Below are 23010 nucleotides of genomic sequence, written 5' to 3'. Positions count from 1 at the left end.
CATTTATCAGACGCTCTTATCCAGAGCGACTTACAGTAAATACAGGGACATTCCCCCGAGGCAGGTAGGGTGAAGTGCCTTGCCCAAGGACACAACATCATTTGGCACGGCCAGGAATCGAACCGGCAACATTCTGATTACTAGCCCGATTCCCTAACCGCTCAGCCATCTGACTCGGCAGGACTACAACAAATAACAAACAAACAAAACCTGTTGAAACCTGCTTCAAGACGTTTTACTGACAATGTCTACTATCCTTCCTCGCTGTTTCACCATCATCCCCCCACCGGCCAACTCCTCAACAGTCACCAACGCGCAACGGTGGCATCTGAGCTGCAGTCGAGAACGCCCCTATCTCCGGCATATTCTGTCTCCTCGAAGGCCGTTGAAACGCCTCTGTCTGATCAGATGGTGACACGTCATGGCTGCCTGCTGCAGCCGGGCCCCGGCGCCGCATGCCTGCCGCTGAGTCACGGCCCTGGCGTTAAGTTCCATCCTTCCACGCCTCGTGTTCGGGTGTTGAGTCAGAAAGCAGTGCCGCTGCAACAAGAATATTATGAAATGCCATCGAGTCCAAATGTCCACTTTGACTAGGAGGGGAGAGTGTAGGAGACTGTCTTACTTACCGTGACACACAAACTATATCTTCCTCAGCCATGGGGACGTAAAAGAATGTGTCATGATAACCAGCGTTGGACCAGTCGACACTTGAAATGGTTGAGCTTTGTTTTAAATAGAGGTGAAGAGGTTACTGAATAGCCAGTAGGGTTGAGGTGTCTGGTGCCAGACTTCATACATTGAAGAGGTTTGATTGACAGGTGTTCTACAACCGAAGAGAGGAAGCGTAGAAAGGGAGAGACGGGGAGAATAGACGTGGAAAGAAGAAAAAAGTTTGGCTGTGAAAAAGGCAGGTTCCGAGCGGAGGATGGATGGATGAGAACGTACAAAGTGAAAGAAAGAGAGCGAGGTGACGCGAGGTGAAGGACAAAATCAGAGGAAGAGCTCAAAGAGAGGGGAGAGGAGGGAGCGAGCGAGGGATAAAGACGACCAAATCGCGAGAAGAAAGCGGACAGGTTTCGGAGCGTATTGAAGCTGACAGCCATGGTGAAGGAAGCACGGGGAAAAAAAGAGCAGCGCGTGTGTACGGGTGTGTGCATGTGCAGGCATGTACATGAAAGTAAGCGCAAGCAAGCGTGTGTATGTGTGCCCTTACATGCACATTTAAATGTGAGTGGGTGTGTGTGTGTGTGTCAGGGGGGTTCTAGGACATGGTGACTCCCCCACACTATCAAAGGGTCCTACAACTCGACAGCTGCTCTCATTAGTGGAACAGGCACCCTGCTCTGTGAGCTTAATCACCCACACGCACTTCCACAGCAATTAGCTTAGCTTCAATTAGCTTAGCTTCAGCTAGCCCATTTAAGTGCACTGTAGACAACCCTTAGCACAATGTTTGCCACCCCCCCTTCAAGTTTAGGATGGACTTTAGCGTAGCGTTAGCCAATGGCTTTTGTTCACTGTGAAAACGCCTTCAGCCCAGTTTTTCCATGTTCCATATGCTACATTCCACCACCATAGCGTTTAGTAAAACCAAACTATTAGCCTCTGCTAGACTACTGACGTCCACTGTGGAGCAGCTTCACAGAGAATGTTGGAACTGCTTTGACTCACTTGATGAAATATAATCATGGGGAAGGAACTGGAAGACACTGAAGAGAAAGCAAGGGCTATAATGAGCAAAACTGATAGAGGGGATATTAAAGTCTAGAATAGAGAGAGAGAGAGAGAGAGAGACAGAGAGGGTGTGAACAGAACGAGAATGAAAAGAAGCAAAGAAAAGAATCAAAGGCAGAGTGAGGGCGAGAAAGCGAAGGTGAGAGGCGGCGCAGAGGGACCTCGAGTCCAAAAATGGTAAATTGCAAGTTGGAACGAGAGTTTGAGTACAAGAAGTTTCACCCTGTGCTTCTCACGCCAGAGTTACCCACAGAACAACAACAGGGAGCAGGTTTTACCAAAGCTTCGATGGAGGAAGATAATCTCTTCAGCGGTGCTCAAAATGGCTGACAATGGACTTATAAGGATCTATGCACTGTGCGCTTTCAAACCGCCCACTCCCAGGGCAACAAACTCCAACTCAGACAAATTGTGGTGGTTTCCCACATCATCTTCAGGGAAAAGCGCTTCCAGGACAATCCCTTCCTCTATGAGGGTAAGCCAAAGTAGTGGCTCTGGACAATTGATCCAAATTGGGAGAGCCTGTGGACTATTGTTGTGAGTTCCAGTCCATAAGTAGGGTCTTGTGTGATATTGAAAAGCCCTTTGGTGGGCTTAGCACTCTCTCCAACATGGCCTCTACTGGCTGTTTAATCAAACAATGGAGCAAATTGTCTTCTTTGATCGCAAGACCATGTCACCGCTCAACAGGGTTGTGTGTGTGTGAGACACACACACAACCCTGTTGTGTGTGTGTCTCGGTGACACACCGGTGACACACATCGGTGAGACAAAATCTCATTTGAGCAAGCACGTTATTTTAAACACAATCTCGACAAACAGCTTGACAGGGGTCACCTACAGCGACCAACATGATCTCCATGTTGTCCTCTTACCACAAGTGTTCCGTCCCCCCACCTCGAAACAAAACAGCTCTCATAAGGTTCCGCAGTGTGTGATTCCATGTTTGAAAACATGGCTATTCACATGCCCCTTCATGTGTCCATGGGAGGCCCCTAGTTGTGTGGACTGGCCCAGCAGGCCACCATTGGTCCCAGGTCATTGATCCTACCACTCTCATACGGAAGCATTCGGGCAGAAAATCTGTCTATTTCACCTGAATGGCAAATAGTTAGGCGCCTTAGCTTTGGTGCGCCCCACTGCCCTCAATCCACTTTCCCCTACACATCCTGTGTGTGTAAACCCTCTCTCTCTCGCTCTGTCACACACCCACAAACACAAGCAGTAACACAAATGTGCACCCGTTTTTCACACACCCTTCCAATTCTACAGATACACTGCTTACGAACGCAGTTCCACACACACGTTCTGTAGCCAAACACACACACCAGTACAGTACTCAGCTAGGCATAGGGCAGCTTTATTTATATGCTGTTTGGTCTTTGTTGTTCCATATGATAGCTATGGATAAGAGATCAGAGGTTCCACACGCATGCATAGACATGACCACACAAACAGTCACACACATTCACATTGATGTGCACACATGCAGGCATACTACAGAGTAAGACAGTGGGAATGTCTCCTAAGGAAGAACAAGCTCAAAGAACAGACATTCACAAACACACACACACATCACACAGACATACAATCTAAGATCAAATCGACTGACATACAGCCAGTGTGCTGAGTGGGGCTGCAGTGGGATAATATAGCTGTAACTTGGTTCAGTCAATGACATTTTCAGCGTCAGAGAGACAAGTTTGTTTCTTTTCACCACCTTGGCTGCAAGACCACCTCTCTACCATTCAAAAAACACAAACACAAGTATTTATACTAGTGGTGGGCATAGATAAATTTTTTAAATCTAGATTAATCTCACTGTTATCTTGGCGTTAATCTAGATGAATCTAGATTAAAATGGCTCATTTGAATGCCGCCGAAGGCATTCAGAATATGTGTGCTACCCAAATAATGACTAAAAGTAAGTCTTTGAGAACGGGTTTCTCAAGCCAGGTGGCGCATTAGACCAGGAGTTCATCTCCTGTTTCCAAAATGCATCACAAACTGCTTGAGAAAGCTGTTCTACTGTGATAATTGGTGATGAAAATAAATTATGTTCAATAAGATGTACTTGTGTTTATTAACTGCTTATTAGATTAGTTAGCTTGGCTGATAGAGCTGTGCTAACAGGGTTGCCTCGGTTGCACTCAAACATCGTAGTTTGACGACGACTCTTCCCCTGCGCTACATCAGTGCTTGGCCCGGCATCTTCCGCATTAGCTAAGGGATGCTTTGCGTTTAGGTGGTATTTGAGACTGGAAGAACTCCTACAGTAAACTAATTCCGCATAGCACAAGGTGCAAACAACCTTAGTCTTGTCGAGGTTTCCATTGGGAAGCTTCTTAAAAAAAAAATTCGGAAGCAAACCAGGCGGCTTCATAGCTGCATCCATGTTAGCACGTCACGTTTGATGTGATAATTTCATACACAAGGCATACACACAGGTTCGAAGACTCGTTCTCGCCCCCTACAGTGCAATTCGGCTAGGTATACATCCGCGCTAAAATATCAAGGTGAAAGTCATTATAGCTTGCGTAGTATAGACCCAGCTCCCAACCCAACTTTGAGAATAGATTAACGGCGATAATTTTTTTATCGCCAATAAGAGTCGCAGCGCGTTAACGCCCGTTAACGCCGATAACGGCCCACCACTAATTTATACATGTGCAGTGAGTGTACGCACGCACACACACACACACACACATTGTGTGTATGTTGGGGTAGGTAGGGTCCATTCCCATACTAATTTCACCTAAGGGGACCTCCTAGAGAGCAGTTGAGATTGCCATTGGCTCTGCATCTGTGTAAAAGCTTGTGTGTGTGTGTGTGTGTGTGTTTGTGGTAGTGTGTGTGTGTTTGTGGTAGTGTGTGTAAGAGTGATTGCACAGCAGGAGTTCACACCAGTCTTCTTAACGATAACCTTGATACTGGGTGCAAATAACCTTGATACTCATACCACATAAAAGTATTGACTGTTGATGGTTCACAAATGCACACGCACATTCTCCCGAATCACACTTACGCTATTGTCGGTATGGAGAACTTCCTTGACATGGATCATCAATAAGGAATGAGTTGCCACATTAAATTTTCACAATTTTTATTTTTTAATGCCTGACAAAAGTCCTCAGATATTCATAATTTAGCTGACAGTTTCCATGTTTTGGATCACTCTGTATTTTCATTCACAGTCTGTGGGGTTCTGTGTGGACATTTTGACTTTGATGACAGTCCCAAACATCTGAAATATGTAATTTCATTCTAAATCCACAAGGTTGGTTTCGTCTATAGATGTAAGAAAGTGTTCAATTATGGAGAGATGGGTGGTGAGGCTACTGAGGTTTCAAGAAAAGAAAAAAAGACAGAAAAACAAATGAGGCCAGTAGAACCCACCGAGAGCAAAGCCTTTCTTTGTCCTCTCCGACGATTCCTCTTTCTCTCTCCTCTCTATCACTTTCTCTCACTTACCCTTCCTTACCCCCCACCCCCTCCTCGTGTCTCCCCTTTAAAGGTGACTTTGAAAGAGTTTAGAAGCAGAGTTTTATTATGTACAGTTTGGAACAGCGAGCCTCACATGGTTTTATGTTCTCTTTCATGTTCACCCCTTTCTTCTCTCGTTTTATCTCTGGACGGAACTCTCACAGAACCAGGCTCACCATCCGACGCACTTGTCTCACGATGGCATGCTGTAGATTTGTCTCCCCTCAGACCCCCCATACACACACACACACACTAGACACACACACTAGACACACACACACACACACACAAAATGATTATTTCAAACTCTGTAGTCACTTTTTAAATCCTCCTGGCTTTGAATCTGACAGAATTGAAAAGGTATCTCAGGACATTTGATAACTGATCACTGACTCTTAAATCCACTGTCAGGCATACTGAAGGGATAACCGTCAAAGTCCTCTATTTGGAATAAAGAGAGCGAGAGAGAAAGGAGGGAAGGGAAGGAAAGAGTAGTGAGAGGTCCCATTCTTTGCATGAAAACTACGTGGTATTCCGATATTTCTATGTTTATCTTTGTGGGTGCTTGAGTCTGTCTACATGCATAATCCTCTTGGGTTCATCGAGTACCATCTCACTTCTCCATAGGAAACCTATCACTGCCATTTCACATCCTCCTCCTCTCCGGCACTTTCTCTCCAGACCACCTTTCACACAACGTCAAGATCAGAGAACCCGCCCCACAGTCTTTCCTCCTTCTCACCATCAAAGACGGAAGACTTGAATTACTTGCCTCTGGTTCAACTCTCCATCCCTCGATCCTCTAAACTCCTCTAGAACCATTGATTCTATCCCTGGGAGTCGCAGGGAGAAATCAAATCCTCAGGATCGGCCCGATCCCAACCCCATATTGAGTAGGGTGAGTTCACACACTTCCAGTGCCCTCAGTATGAAAGAGGATCCATACCCCAAAGTACGGATGAAGAGTGCTTTAGTTCGGAGACGGCACTAGGAATGCAATGAGACTCTTAATCCTTTGGCCTGGTTACATAGTATAGGACAATGTGATCTGAAATGATCTTGAAATAAACACAATGGGGTGGAATGGGTGTCCGTTGTAGTAATACTGTAGTATACAGTAGTATACACTGTAGTATACTCCATTGCAAGAGTCTACATACAACTGCTATCAAATGTTTTGTCTGTTTAGTTTTTTTACAACAAGATTTACGATCCAGTTGTGTGAGTTTCAGCTCATGAGTAGGACAGGTGCGCCAGCAGCTGGGGGTTGCCGGTAGAAACGGTATTTCATAGCTAGGTTGGCTTATGTAAACATTTGGAGTGACGTCAATTTGTGTGATTGCTCTTGTTGCGCTGGGCACCTCATGGTGCCAGGTCGATGCCATCTGGGGAGGAGTCATAGCTGTTGTTGACTAAGTGTGCCAGCGTGACGCCGGCGTGACTGGAGGAGCGTGCCAGCCCAACTGGGCCGAGCGCCCCCCTCGCTGTAGCCGAGGCAGGGAGAGAAAGACCACATCGCCTTCTGGAGCTTCTTCTTGTCTTACAAACCAAACTGTTTCTCTTCTTCCCATCAGCTCTGTGCTGTACTGGTCTAAAGGTACTGCAGGGCTGTTCATTGAGCCAGACACTGTGCTTTTGTTTTTACCTGATTCCCACGTTCCGTGTTAAGAGTGGGAAGGAGAGGACAGACACAAGTGTCATCTTGCATAATAGGCAGGCCTCTACTTCAAAGGCTTTTTTGATTCCCTGAACTCTTAAGTTTTCATTTTTATCATTCTCCACCCCCCCCCCCCCCCCCCCCTCCACCACCACGGCCATGCACACCAAACCACAGAACGCCCCTAATTGAGTTTTCATGTCGAGTCTGTCAGTGTTGCCTGACTCCCTCACCCACTCACAGGGTGGCTGGGGTCCTCAAAGTGGTGAAGGATGACATTTGTGCTCAGGCAGCCACAGCGGGCCTCTCATCGCATATAGACAGGCATGGCATGGCCTGCCCAGGATAGTTCTCTAGGTAGTAATGCGTGTTGAACTTCATCACTAGATCACAGAGGAGGCCTAGTCCAATGTCATGGACCAATCAGACAGCACTAGTGCAGTGAGGTAATATTTATGGACCACTCGTGTGTGTGTGACCCTCAGATGTGCAGCTGTAGCCCATACTGTATGTCCTCATTCTGTATTGATTGTGCGTGTATTTGTGTGTGTGCATGTGTGTGTGTGCGTGATACTCAGTTTGCCATAATGCGATGTGATTGAAAGCCCTTAGGCTTGTCTGTCCCCCCCCCCCCCCCCCCCCCACACACACACACACACACACATACACACACTACACATTCACTAGATATTCTTAAATCCTTTTCATCCTTCTGGACACCAGTGTTTTTGTTGCACTGTCACCAGAGACGTTGGTATTATGTATTCATGCCGTTTCTGCCTGGTATGTCAGAGTTCTGCATTTACATGCATCTACATCATAACATTTGTTGCTTAGCCATGCTTAGGCAAACTTCTACATTATTTTTATGTTTGGGCGTTCAAAGTCAGCCAAGTGTGAAATATGAGGAAATGGGCGATTTTTGTGAACAAGGAACAGCTTCACTGTTGACCACTTTCAAACAGAATGCCAGCCGTGTGTGTATGTCTGTGTGTGTGTGTGTGTGTGTGTGTGTGTGTGCACGGAAGCCTGATTGTGTGTGTCAGAGCAAAATCAACAAGAAGAAGCATTTTTGTGTCCTTTCTCTCTCCTCCCCCACCTCTCCTTCTCTCTGGGTGTATCCTCTACCTCGATCTTTCATCTCTCGCTCTTCCTCTTCCTCTCTCTTGCCCTCCATCAGGAGTGAAAATCGCTGCTTAATTAACAGTGTGCCTGCAGGACGTTGGCTGACTGACTGGCTGTGTGTGTGTGTGTCGCTGTGTGTATGCGTGGGTGTGCACTCGGAGGGGGAAAGTGGGCCAGTCTATAAGATCATTAATTAGGATGCATCACGCCTCAGTCCACTGGCTCCCAGGGAGAAGATGGAGAGCAGGAGTTTGAGCTCCGGGAACAGACGTGGATGGTCCCTCATTGTTGATCCCAGGAAAACCCCCTCTCTTGGCTGCCACTGGAGAAGAAGGACAAGACTCAAGAAAAAAAAAAACATCTCCTTTAGTACCTCTAATCTGGGATCAACGTGAAATGACACAGTAGACCTATGTGGTTTCATGCCATGATCAATCCGTTTTCCTACGCTGAAGTGGATGGATTAATCTCGAGTCCAATGCATCAGCTGTAATGAATGGGAAGGATTTGCACCATTACCTGGTGTCGACTAAACTGTCAATGCAAAGACGATTCGAACTGCGGTTAATTAAAACTAAAGGGAAGGTGTGGTGGCCCATTGAATAGTCAAGGGTGCAAAGCTTTCGTAAAGTATAGTGCGAAGAACAAGATGAATCATTATCCCCCTTCCATCTATCCCTCTCACCCTCTTCCCTCCCTCCCTCCCTCTCTCCTTCTCTCCCTCCCTGCCCCTTTCTCCTGCAGCCTCTTCTAACCCTGTCATTGTGAAGGCTCTGCTCTTGTGGAATTTCAATGTGCTGCACCGGGTTTGAGAAGAAACAAACCCTCTTGATTTGAAAACTTAATTATAGCCGACTAAAATGCATGCCATCAGAACAACAGTGAGCTCTACATCATTGAGTAGTTAATCACGCGTAAACGGGAGGCTCTTTTCAGATTGCTGGTGCACACACACACACACACACACACACTCACACAGACAGGATGAAAGGCACACTATGCGGATGCACAATACACACAGACTGACATATTTGAACCTAAACAGTCACACACACACACACAGTGTTGGCTTTCCGCAAGGCCAGCAAGGACAGGCAATTATGTGGGATGCCCGCGTGTGTATTCACATGTCACAGTGACTTAACCTGCTGCCACAGAAACAGTGCTCATGGGAACACCTGCGCTCTCTGTGTCACCATGGCGACCCATCCCACGCAGTCACACAAGCATTCACACGCACATCCACGCAGACACACACACTCATCTAGGTGGTTTCCCTGAGGGCTTTGTGTGTGTTGGAGGATGAAACTGTGTGTTACCAGTGTTCCAGAATGAGTGGCGTTGTGCGTTTCTTTGTGTGTGTGTGTGTGTGTGTGTGTGTTGTGTGTGATCTCAGTGTGACCCTTTGTCCTCTGTGTGGCCCATCTCTGGCTCAGGTAACAGTGAGACCTCTGATCCCTCTGGAGTGCTTCCACAGGTGTGTGTCTTTCATCACCTGACATCACACACACACAGCCCTTCCAGGCATGAGAGAGGCTGACAGAGGTCAAGAGGGATAAATATCTCTCAGACATGATAGTTGGGGATCCAACTTTATCTACCCTTCAGTTGTCAAAACAGGACTTTGAAGGCAATAAGGTACAAACATAATTTATCTCCTCACCAACATTAAGCATCCTGTTTTACAGACATATTACCCACATTAGTATTAGTCCCACACTAGGTCGACTCAGAAAATGGCTTACACCTGATCCCAAACTCGTCCACTTGATAACCCACACTGAGAGCAACAGCATGACTCGGAGTTTGATCTCGCCGTGTTCATTTACTACTCGCTGACGACTTCCCGGACCCGTCTCCAATCAAACTCACAGACGGGCGTCATCGTTCCATGTCAGACTCACCAAGCTCCGCACCTGTAGTCAATCTCACTTCTGCAACATCTATATGAGTCTCCCTTGCATGGCTGCCTTCCTAATTCCTCGTTCATGGAGTCAGGATGGAAGAAGCGAGGGGGAGGGGGGGGGGGGAGAAACAGTCTCAACACAAACAAAAACACAATAGCCCCCTCCCCTTTTTGTCTATGTTCCCGTTTTGCATAACAATCCATGACACGGTCCATATTGATATTCAAATGAGGAGCTGGCTCATGGTGGACTAAGTTCCAGACTCAGCGGGCCTGTTTATACAGCCGTGAGGTTCCTAACGTGTCTGGGGCAACTTCTTACGGGGATTAGAGAGGCGTAAACGGACACGTGTGGAGCACTCCCCGCTTCCTTTGTCCGCTTTGTCGACTCAATCCCTGCTTAGTCTCTGATGAGGCAGACAGTAATGTGATGGGGGGGCGGGGGGGGGGGGGGGAGGGGGGTGATGAGGTAGCTTTTGTTTTGCGTGGAGTGTCTGAGGGAGAAGGGGAGGTGGCAGAGAAAAGAGAGAGAGAGAGGAAGAAGATGATGGCGATGAAGGGTGTAAGGCTTCAGTGACATTGAATCAGTATTTGTGCTAGTAGTAATGGTAAAGAGCAACACTTGTAGCATTGTGTTGCTACTGAAAGTAACCAGTAAGAATAGGATGCTGTTAAATCCCTTGACAGTGACCATCTTCCTCTTGATCCTTCCTTCCTTCTTTCCTTTGTACCTCCTCCTTTATCATCTCTTGCTTTTCAGCCCCCAGGGCAGTTAATTGGATAAAGTTCATCGAACCAGCCCTCAGTCATGTATTTGTATGCATCATGGGCACATATTTTGACATATATTTAGTGTGTGCTGTAGTTGCTCAATCATAAATGCCTATTATAGTGACTTTAATACAATTAAAGTTAAATCAATACAATTAAATCTGTTAAGGAATTCACGTCAAACCATCGAACCTGAACAAAATACTGACAAAGATGTTTTGAATATGTATTTTTGTTCATATTATGGATTTGTTCCAACTGTCTTATTTGCATAGATAAGACATCCATTATGCAGTAGGGCTAATGTGACAAGTGAACTTAAGGTTATATGCATGTCAGTCTTGTTTCAAATGTCTGCTCAACTTGAATAGACAACACGACAGGAATTAGAGATGTCACTGGAAATTGAAATCAATTTGAGATGCTCTTTTGAATTCCATGAATATTTGAAGCTGTTGACTATCTGCCATATCGTTGAATAACCTTGTAATTATTTCTAGGTTGTCTATATGGAAAACGTTTTCAAATGATGCATACCTTCAAACAAGATTCTGTACAAAATCACAGTCCATGCCCCACAAATCAAACCCAGACTAGGAACGGCCACCTTGAGCTGTCAACATCTTCCCCACCCTCCATTGTTTCTTTCTCCCCACCCTTCCGCCCCTTTCCCTCTCTCCCACCTCCTCTTCCAGATTCCCTCTCTCTCCTTCCCTCTCCGCTGACAGACTTCCAAAGGCGAGCATATGAAAGGCAGGAAGGAGGGAGACAGTGGTGCGCTCTTCCCCTTTCTCTCCTTCTTCTCCCCCCTCCATCTCTTCCCCGAGTCTCAGATGTGAAGTTCCCTCCTGCTTGTCGCCGTCTCTTCCTCGTAGGAGACATGGCAAACAACAGGAACCACAATTCGGCAGACAGAACAAGAAAACAATAAATAGACAAAACACTGACGGAGATCCGTGTATGTCTCTCAGACTTGAGTCACAGTCCCTCTCCTTGGTCGTGTTGTTTCGTCTGTTCTGATCTTCTGAAGGCGCCTGAGAGGGCTTGCTTGTCTCTCTATAGTCGCCCCCCCCCCCCCTTCTCGCTCTTTCCCCCTCTTTCTCAGTTTGCCGCCAATCCTAAAAAAAAACCACGCTTCGACAAAGAAAGAAATAACAGAAAGGTTGATGGGCTTCGCAACACAAATGTCATCCTTCTCTCTGATTGTTGGCAGGCCTAGGGCGGAAGCAACAATGGTTTCAGACGATGGCTGCCTGCTAACACTTTAAGCTGTAAGCAGAATTCCATCAGCCATTTTGCACCGGGCTATTTGTCTTGACCACAAGATTAGTTCCCAAAAATGGCTCCCCCGTTGGCATCCAGGTGGTTTGGCTGGCATGTGGGTGGGTGGAGGGACACAAGGTGACACACGCTGAAAGGTGACGAATGGATGTCTGCCGGCAAATAAGATCAAGGAGATTGGGGCACAGATCGTAAACACTTTGAAAGGATGGATGGATGTGTTTGGAGGACAAAGTCCCTAGAGGCCACAGTACTGGTGTGATTAGCTGCAGGCGGTAGACAGAAGCCAGGTGTTAAATGATACTGCTGGTGGCTCCTAGCCGGTCATTTAACCTTTTCTGTTGTTGTTCTTGCTCAGCTCAGGATCAAATCGGACGTAAAGATTCACAAACACTCATAAAGACTCGCTGTACTCTGAAGAGCTGGTGGCGTTGTCGTCTCTGCGTCAACCTAAGCAGGGATTAAACAATGAAGTCACATCCACAACCTGAGTGCTAACCATCATCTCATGTCCTTGTCTGCAGGTGAAGAGTGGTACCTGTGCAGGCTGACCTTGAGCATGCCCAGCCTGGCTGATCTCCAGTGGGGCATGTTCCCCTACCCCTACCTTGCCTCTGTGGGGCCCGACGCAGCGCCCGGCTCTGTGGTTTACCGCCTGTCCGCCCGCCAACGAAGCGGCTCCCTAGGGAACGCCCAGTTCTTGCTCCTGGATGGTGAGTGGTTGAGAATTCGAGGAAGTGGATGTTTGATTGGCTGGGGTGGGTAGCTTACTGTAATGATAGGTTTTCTGAGGATCACAAACCAAATCTTTTAATCTTATATGCTGGATGAAAAAGGTGCAGTGATCTCTAGCCATCCAATGTTAAAGCTAAATTCATGCAATAAGTAAAATGTATTAGTAAACTTGAATTTCCCATGAAGTTGAGGGTCAGACTGGATACTATTCCATAATAATAAGGATGAAGCTAGGCGGAAGGGATGCTGAGGCTTGGAGGAATGGATGAGGACAAAGATGGCACTCTACGTTAAAGTTCTGTTCACTACCATGTAACTACATAGCAATACCTATAGTAACTTCTGTAAGTCCATAAGAATGTAGAACTGAATGTATAGGGATCAGTGATCAGAAGGTTGCCGGTTCGATTCCTGACTGAAGGATGTTAAGTGCTTAAGCTGTTATTTGTATCTTTAAACTGTAATTGAAGGGTAGGCTAACTACATTTACTATGTCACTGTAAAGGTGTTACTATAGGTATTGCTATGTATTTACATGGTAGTTAATGGAAGGTTAATGTTTTGTCTGCGCTTCTGTTATTGTGTGAGGGAGATGAGGCCAGGGAAAACAGCTTGGGAAAACAGCTCGAATAAAAAAATCAATCAATTCTGTCAGTGCGAGAGCAACAAGACCAAATTAACATGAGTTCCCTCAGATGCTAAGCGCTAACACGCAGACACACACACACACAAAAAGAATTCACTCTGACAGAGGTAATTATCACCAACATCTGGCGCAGGCCGCCGCGCTCTGTATATTGATTTTGTTTTTTGTTTATTTGCTTTTCTATTTTTTTCCAAGGTTGTGTTGAATTTCAATTACAGGAGGCGGGGGAGAAAAAGAGAGAGGGATGGAGAAAGATTGAGAGTGGGAGAGAGAGAGAGAGAGAGAGAGAGAGAGAGAGAGAGAGAGAAAGAGAGAGAGAGAGAGAGCGAGAGAGAGAGAGAAAGATTGGGGGTAAACACGTTAGCGAGCGTGCGGAACACAGGAGCAGTACATTTGCTAATCGCTCCTCTGAGCTTTGAAGACTCCTAGATTTGGCCATCACAATCTTTTGGGAGAGGGCAAGTGGGCGGATGCTGGAGCCGACGGCACTATAGGGTGGCAATTGGGAAAGAAGGAAGAGAAAGAGGGGAGTATTTTGGAGTGCTAATGAGGGTCCCAGTTTAACCCCATCTCTCCTGTAAGTGGTATGCATGTGTATCATATTAATCAAATAGCCAAAGAGGATCTTTTATATATTATATTACACCAGTGACAACCTTTGCTGAAAGAATTTGGTGTATAATTTAATGATTAATCATTTTCCTGGAATGGTATCAAAGATTGAAGATGGGATCCTTTATATGATTAAACAAATACAATTAATTGGAACAGTGCATAGGTGTTTCCATGGCAATGGAAGTGCTCAAAGGAGAGGAATTAAAATAGCAGAAAGTGAGTGACAAGGCAGATGCAGCTGTGGCTAGCTGAACGACCCTGAACTTCCATTTTCCATTGCTACTAATGCCCAGAGGGGAAAGGGGGTTAAGATGACCCTGTCCCCTAGAAAGACTCACTAAATGGAAACACACAAACACACACCATGTCACAGCTGGCAGAAGGGTCTTACATCTCTGCCCCCTGCCTACACACATAAACAAAAAAATACACAGTCCAGTCCTGAAGCCCCCAGTAGGATCTTTGGATGTAAAATGTGAAAGTTGTCTCAAAATTCAAGTTCGAATTCTAGTTAAAATGAGCTAATTCCTTATGAAATCTGTCAAGCGTCCATCAACATTTTTGCATGTTATGCACCAAACCCTTGTTTGTTTTTGTTCTCGTAACTGTCGCCAACTTGTATCAACCTTTCATGACTGCTTCCACCACATGGCAGTGATGTAGGCAGTGATGTCGATGTTAACGTGTTTGGACGCTTGTCACACTGAGTCTATGGACGGTGTTTAACCTTTCGGCTTCATTTAGTCAGTCAAGTGTCACGCGCACACATAATTACGGCCTCAGCCTTTGCTTGAGTTGTGAGTACCACCAGAGTTTTGTCTCGTTTGTATGTTCACCTGGGGAATAATTTTTTATGACCAATTATCTTGGTGAAACGTGATAAAACGTTTGGGTCATCATCATCTTTAAAGCGTCACTAAAAGCTTTAAAGGTCTTTGCTAAATGCTTTCATATATGAAGAATTTCCGTTATGAATGTGTGTGTTTCTGCGCGCTACCCAGGTGGCGAGCAATCCTTTGAGGTGGACCGCAGCTCAGGGGAGGTGAGGACCACGGGACGACCCCTGACCCCTAGCAGGGAGTACATGATGCGCTTTCAGGCTGTGGACGCGCAAGGCAGGAAGGGTCCCCCTGCAACAGTGGCCATCCTGGCAGGGTTCCGCCCTCCGCAGTTCACCAACACCTCCTACATACTGAGCGTGCCCGAGAACACTCCAGTGGGACAGGCGTGAGTACACTGTACAGTTTCGCGGCTGAAAGAGAGAGGGAGTGTGTGTGTGTGCTTTTCAGTCAGTGAGGTAGTCTGTCCGTTAGTCTGTGTCTGTGTGTCTGTCTGTGTGTCTGTCCATCCTTCTTGCTGTGAGTCAGTCAGTCATAGAGTGGATCCTTGTGTCCTGACGTGTGTTTTACTCTGTGGGTATGTGAACTTATGCATGTGTGTTCCTCAGTGTGTGTCAGTCTGTGTGTCTGTGTGTGCCTCAGTGTGTGTGTCAGTCTGTGTGTCTGTGTGTTCCTCAGTGTGTGTGTGTCTGTGTGTGTGTGTCAGTCTGTGTGTGTTTGTCAGTCTGTGTGTGTGTGTGTGCCTCAGTGTGTGTGTGTGTGTCAGTCTGTGTGTGTTTGTCAGTCTGTGTGTGTGTGTGTGCCTCAGTGTGTGTTTGTCAGTCTGTGTGTGTGTGTGCCTCAGTGTGTGTGTGTGTGTGTGTGTGTGTGTGTGTGTGTCAGTCTGTGTGTGTTTGTCAGTCTGTGTGTGTGTGTGTGTGCCTCAGTGTGTGTGTGTTTGTCAGTCTGTGAGTGTGTGTGTGTCAGTCTGTGTGTGTTTGTCAGTCTGTGTGTGTGTGCCTCAGTGTGTATCCGAGCCGCCTCCTCCGCTGCTCATTAGAGTGTAATGTAAAGGATTGTGTGACCGTGGCTGATTCCTCTGCATTATGTGTCACGCTGTGCTCAAGAAGACGCAGCCCGCGGAGCAGGAGAGGAGACGAGAGAACAGAGATGGAGGGATGAGACCAAGGGATGGAGTGATGGAGAGAGGGAAGGGAGGGTGGTTAGGTGGGTTGTGTGGGGGGGGACAGAAGGGGCGTGGGGTGAGAAGAGGGGGTGGCGTGGGGGGGGGGGGGAAACAGATGCATCATTACGCCCCCAGGGTGGGGGTGTAGCAGTGAGGAGAGCGGGAGGGTTGAAAGTGTGGCCAATTCAAATATTTATTAAAAGAAAGTTCTGGATAAATATGAAGGGCAAAGTGTGTGAACTCATTCCCTTAGGGTGTTCGAAGAGAGCATGTTGTATTAATCGCCATGTCCCCCCATCTGTGCTGTGTGTGTGTGTGAGAGTATGTGTGTACATGTGCACAGTCTGCCCGCAAGAATGTGTGTGTGCTTGCGTGTGGGAGGGTGATTAAGCGTGAATAAAGCGTATTTGCGCCGGTTTCTTAATTTAGCTGTCATTAATACCATTGATGAGTAACTTCAACATATTTTTTACAATACACTTGCTCAGCTCAGCTAGGTACTATGTATTTCTTTAGAGAACCACCTACCCTCAGAAGAATAGTAGCGCAGCTCCAACATTGGAGACTGCCAAATGTCCAGTTCACTAATCGTCCCCAATTGAATAATTGTTGCTGCAATATCCATTTTGATCAATATCTTCAAAGTCCGGTGGGGAGTAATCTTTGGAACCACCTGTATTACAACACCCAAATCCCTTCCTGTCTCCTAATGTCATCACTTTCTTCCCCCCCCCCCAGAGTTGCTGTGGTTCAGGCCATCTCCTTCCAGAGGAAGACACTGTCCTACATGCTGCTGGTGAACCCAGGGAACCTGTTCTCCGTCAACCAGGGGAGCGGCGCCCTCAGCCTCACGCGCCTGGTGGACTTTGAGAGCGGACACACACTGCACACGCTGCAGGTCCGGGCCTCCGAGCCCGACACAGGCCTCAGCGGGGTGGCCGAGGTAAAAGCGCGCATTCCGACACGTTGGACGGTGGGGGACGGGTACACGCGCTCGCCGTCCATGCGGAACGTCACACACGCTGATGCGTCCGAGCACGGGCGCGTGTGTTCCGCCACGAGCACACACACGCGCGAACCGCCCGCGCCAGAGCTTACCTTTGTGCGCACCTGCTCCTACACAGATGTCAGCTTCCACACGGCAGAGACTCTATTCCACCAGCTCCCTGAGGCCCACTCTTGTCAGCTTGGCTGGTTAATTCACTTAAAGGGTGTGTGTGTGTGTGTGTTGTGTTTGTGTGTGTGTGTGTGTATGTGTGTGTGTGTGTGTGAGAGAGAGAGAGAGAGAGAGAGAGAGAGAGAGAGAGAGAGAGAGAGAGAGAGAGAGAGAGAGAGAGAGAGAGAGAGAGAGAGAGAGAGAGAGAGAGAGAGAGAGAGAGAGAGTGAGTGTGTGTGTGTGAGGGTGTGTGTGTGCAGTGCTTGTGGCTGTTCTCCGTTCAGGTACAAATGATGTCTCTAATAAAGATGAAGATCTTCACATGTTCAAGCCCTAGTACGTGCGTGCACAACACCTGGATGTTAAGACAGCGGAATAGAACTGTGGATAATGAGCCATTTAAACATCCCATTATATATAGAATTCCTACAAATTATGCATAAATACGGACTATTACTAAATCCTATCAACTCCCTTCTCCTGTCTGTCACTCACACCGATGTGTCGTTGTTGCTGTGCTGCTTGTGGAAAAATAGCTTTTAGCCGAGAACCAGGAAGAGAAGGAGGTCTCGCGGACACACTTCTGTCTGACTTCCTGTTCGCCTGTACGTGTACATGTACTGCACGTGTCAGACATTCATGTGCCATAGCCAGGTTCATAGAGTTGCCGGTGTTGTAGGGAGGCTAATATGGAGATGATTTCAGGCTGGTGGAAGGGAACGGGCGGGAATAATCGACATGGGTGTTGATCGTCTTTGCTAGTTGAAAGCGTGGGCCGGGTAGGTTGAAACAGGGTTTGAATGAGCTTTGGGTCGGAAAAGGGGCAAGACAGCAAGCAAATTGATTCTTTTTGGTTTTTGAAAATCCATTCATCTTGATTTGGGCTCTTATGTCAACTCAGCAACTCAGCACTTGAGTCTACTTGAACACGGAAGCTCAATGTTTTATATAACTAGTGCATTTGACATGGAGAGGTGTGTAAAAATATTCAGATAAAATAAAAATATCGGGAACAATTGGGATTTAATTAAATGAGTGGTACTGATTGAGAGGATAGGGGCCTGATGTTGGAGTGTTATGTAAAGTCAACCAGATTGAAATGCACCTTTTACCTCAATGAAAACAGGTGTTTGGTCTGACCCCAGCACTGCCTCCAGGCATTATAGGCCATCAAAGGCAGGAGATTTGGAAGCTGGAAGCTGGACTATTGGAATTGCTTAATGGGAGGTGGCCATCTTTGTTTGGCAGATGCTCCCATTTGCTGATTGAGTTCTCTAGTTGGGCCTCATTGGCTACACGCACAGACACACATATATGGGACACATTCACACACTCACACACACTCACACATTCTGCAATCTGTCAGAAAGCTGGGCACATGTCATGGTCACCTCCCTCCACTCAAACCTCACACCATCTGTGGCTGTAGCACCACAATCCTCTCTCTCTCTCTTTCTCTCTCTGTCTCTCTCTCTCTCTCTCTTCATCTCTCTTTCTCTCACTTTTTCTCCTTCTTTTTCTTTCACTCTATTTCTCTCTGTTTTTCTGCCCCCTCTTTCTCTCCATCTCTCTCTTTCTGTCAAAGTCTTTCACTTTCTCAAGAGTTGCTGTCTCTCCCTGTTTACTTCCTTCTTTAACATTTCTCCCTTGCTTGTTTTCTTTGCTTCTGGCTTTTCCTCTTTTGTCATTTTTTCTCTCTTCCTCGACCTTTCTTTTCTCTTTCTTATGTACTATCTCTGCGCCTCCCCCCGCCCCCACCTCCTTCGTGTGCTATCATTAACATTAGCCTGTGGGACCAACGCGTGAAGTGGAACAGGCATCTCCTCGCTGGCGAGAGATGAAGAAGTAAAGCTGACAAGCATCTCTCTCTCGCTCTCTCCTCCCCTCTCTCTTTCTCTCTCCTCGTCTCTCTCTCTCTCCTCGTCTCTCTCTCTCTCCTCGTCTCTCTCTCTCCTCGTCTCTCTCTCTCCTCGTCTCTCTCTCTCTCCTCGTCTCTCTCTCCTCGTCTCTCTCTCACTCGTCTCTCTCTCGCTCTCTCTTTCCTCGTCTCTCTCTCGCTCTCTCTCTCCTCGTCTCTCTCTCTCTCTTCGTCTCTCTCTCTCCTCATGTCTCTCTCCTCGTCTCTCTCTTTCGCTCTCTCCCTGCTCCCAGCTTCTTTATTCCTCATCTCCCTTAATCTTCCTTAAGCACTTGTACCAGCACCTATTATCACAAATACTTTATGTGACACACACAAATCAGAAATACAGAACACGTATACACGGCCTGCGCACTTCAAGATGCCTCTTTTCCTGTCTTTTCAACACGCGCACGCACGCACACTCAGACACACGCAGACATATCTCGAGCTCTGCTCAGCTTCGGAGGTCGGGTGGCTCAGGAGGGGTGGGGGGTGGGTGGCAGGGGCGGGGGCTGCAGCTGTGGCTGACTACCGCTGCCCTCCCACGCACTCATTCACATGAACCTTGCCAGCACGCCCCAGAAAGCCCACCACTGCACTGGCACCCACACACACACACACACACACACATAGAGCGAAGAAGGACCCACAATGAAAGAACACCTGAAAGCCTCACAGCAACACATTCCTAACTCATCTTGGCTACACTCACTTTTACTGGAAACACACAGACACACACACACACACAGAACGGAGACAAAATCGAATTGGATGTTTTAAAGAATGCCTTTCCTAAATCATCTTGGGGACGCTCTCGTAAACCCACACACACTCAGACCTTCTCCCCTCCGCATCCTGCAGGTGGTGGTCCACATCACAGATGACAACGACTGCAGCCCGGAGTTCCTCCACTCAATCTACAGCAGGGACAACATCCCAGAAGCCACCCCACCCGGCTCCTCACTGCTGCAAGGTACGGTACGGTGTGTGAGTGTGTGTGTGTGTGTGGGGTGCCCTGTCTATCACAATACACACTTACTGTATCAACACACACTCAAACACACACTCAAATATACACACTTGAGGAGAGACTGACCTCCAGGAACCACTAGCCTTAATAGAACAGTCTGGTCTTATCACTGTGGCTGCCCTGGCCCTGATCCTATCAGTCTAATGGAACATCTCCAACTCTCCCTCACACAACGGACCACTGTGGTCAGGCTGGGGCTCTTGATAAAGGGGGGTGGCCAACACTGCTGGAGTTAAGATAGAATTGCATGTCTGCATTAGTGGGAGGTGATGGAATAGTGTGTGTGTTTCAGTTGCGATGGAAGTGTTAGTGTGCATACGAGTGTGTGTATGTGTGTGTGTGCGTGTGTTTGGGGTGGGATGGAAGAGTTTCCACTCTGGCGACCGTTAAAGTTACTGCACGTTTGAATCCAGCATTTTGCTCCTGTGTTCTTTTATGACTGGAAGTCCATGGACAACATTAACAAGGACCCAGCGATGCCAGCTAACTGCTTAGCATGCAGTGATGACTCCAACTCAGTAGGAAACTGTCAGTGGTAATCGCTAACATCTAGCTTCTCTGGGGGTGCAGGAGAACAATATCCCCCACTTTGAGCTCACCGGATCAGAGGGAGAAGAAAATACCCCCTTTGTGTGTGTGTGTGTGTGTCTGTGTGTGTGTGTGTGTGTGTGTGTGTGTGTGTGTGTGTGTGTGTGTGTGTGTGTGTGTGTGTGTGTGTGTGTGTGTGTGAGTGAGTGTATGCATGCCACAGTGACCCGAACGATTATCCATCTTTAATTCTGCCTTTGTTCTCTTCAGAAGCAATAGGCTTTGGAGAGGGAGAGAGAGAAAGAGAGAGAGAGAGAGAGAGAGAGAGAGAGAGAGAGAGAGAGAGAGAGAGAGAGAGAGAGAGAGAGAGAGAGAAAGAGAGAGAGAGAGAAGGGGCGGATGTAAGACAGGATGATCCAGTGTCCGCGGCATGCTTTCTGAAGCAGATGCACAAGCTGGCATGGGACTGTGTCTGTGTGTGTTTGTTTGTGTGTTGGTGTGTGTGTGTTGGGGGGGGGGGGTGTATTGTGGCGTTGGGATGTGTGAATTTGTTTGCGTGCTTATGAAAATTCAATTATGGTGAATATGCAGCTTTTTTGCATATCGCCACGTCGACAGACATGCCTGTCGCTCTTTGTCGCTCACTCACACGATGCGTGCTCTGGCTGCATACACACTGTGTGTGTGTGAGAGAGTGTGCGTGTTGTATGTATTTTAAGAAACCCTGACAGAATTGGTTCCTTGCACGGCCATCTCGAACACCCGTGCACACACAGATACACACACATCTCAAGTCTTAACGCTGAACATTTGATTGGCAGGCAAGGAGACAGAACTGACGGAAGAAATAAGAGGGGAAGAAAAGGAGAGAGATAAAAGGGAGAACATGTAATTGGGAAAGAGAGGGAGAGAGTGAAGGAGAGAAAGTGCCGAGAAACAGAGGAGGGAAAGAGTGGGAGAAATGAGAGAGAGAGAGAGGAGAGAGAGGAAAGAGCAAGTGAGATTATCTTTGCTTTTTACCTTAAATCAGGATTGGTCTACATACTGGGTCCTGGTTTTTGATAAGAGCTATTGTAACAGAGAGAGACCCGTCTGTCTCACCAGTCACACAACATCCTGGCCAGCACGCTCTCTACCACTGAGGTAACCCTTCTGACTCCTCCTCAACCCCCCTCAGTCTCCCCCACACTCACTCAACCCCAGACACACTAAGACACACACACATACACACACAAGACCAAGACCAAACATCCATGCATAGCAACAGATCCCACAAACACTTCCATCTACACACAGACACACGCACACACAGACACACGCACACACAGACACACGCACACACAGACACACGCACACACACACACAGGCACAGATCCCTTGTGTGTATTGCCCCCCACAGCCACAGTACTCCTTGTCTTTCCTTCTATATTTAATTCCGCCTCTCCTCAAACCTCAGTACTCCTGTCTATTCATGAACAATGGTAATAGGCGGCCTGAAGAGATGCCGGTTATATTAGCCGGTGTATATTTTATGATCCATGTCTGTCCTGGCCTCGAGCTCTCGCGCTCCTGCTTATGCACACATTAGCTGCACACACACGCTTGTGGGACAAAAAACTGTACATGTATATAGGCACACACACACAATGACACCGTCTCGCACATACTGATGCTCGCTCACACACGGACGAGTTCGCAACCGGCTTCCAAACCGTACCACGTGAGAGGGACAGAGACTTTGAAGAGCAGAAGGAACCAGAGTTTTCCGAAGGGATATCAAAAGAGCCGTGAAGCAAAGATTGCTGAGGGGAAAACACGTTGGCCCAAGTGGGCCTGGGTTGGATGTCCACATGTGTGACGTCCTAGCATCCCGAGTAGCCGTGTTGTGTCCGAGCGTGGGTGAAGGAACATGAGGGAACATGTGTGCTTGTGTGCATAAAACATAAATGTGTGTGTGTGTGTGTGTGTGTGTGAGACACTCTGTGGGCCTGAAGGTGTAATTCGTAAGGACTCAGCTCTGGCTCCATGCCTAATGACAGCAAAGCCTTGTTGAAGCCGGCCTGTTTGATCTAGACCCGTCAACAGCAGTCCACAGCAGATGGCTTCTGAGCTGCAGCACACACTCCTCACACACACACACACAGACAGGGGTCCTGCAGACATGGCTGTCGTTTACATGTAAAGTTTGTGCAGCTATGGGGGGGCGTGTGTGTGTGTGGTTGAGGATTTGTGAGTGGGCCGTGTGTGTGAGATTTCCTGTATTGATGATGGTGATGATGGTGAAGATGATGATGATGATGATGGTGATGATGTTGATGATGGTGATGATGATGATGATGATGATGATGGTGGTGATGATGATGATGGTGATGATGATGATGATGATGATGATGATGATGATGATGATGATGATGATGATGATGGTGATGATGATGATGA

The 23010-nt window shown here is 47.3% G+C and overlaps 1 protein-coding gene across 1 annotated transcript in view; it reads left to right on the top strand.

Moving 5' to 3' along the window:
• Positions 1–23010, top strand: part of si:dkey-22o22.2 (neural-cadherin) — a 96107-nt gene that overhangs the window by 33938 nt on the left and 39159 nt on the right. Inside the window, exons 2-5 of the mRNA XM_067237434.1 lie at positions 12482–12670; positions 14955–15180; positions 16696–16900; positions 19875–19986. Coding sequence (XP_067093535.1) covers positions 12482–12670; positions 14955–15180; positions 16696–16900; positions 19875–19986 — 732 coding nt within the window. The remainder of the gene's footprint in view (positions 1–12481; positions 12671–14954; positions 15181–16695; positions 16901–19874; positions 19987–23010) is intronic.

Source organism: Osmerus mordax, chromosome 6 (assembly GCF_038355195.1).
Source record: "Osmerus mordax isolate fOsmMor3 chromosome 6, fOsmMor3.pri, whole genome shotgun sequence".
Classification (NCBI taxonomy): domain Eukaryota; kingdom Metazoa; phylum Chordata; class Actinopteri; order Osmeriformes; family Osmeridae; genus Osmerus; species Osmerus mordax.
Note: the sequence above shows the minus strand (reverse complement) of the source record. Positions and strands in the feature narration are given on the sequence as shown.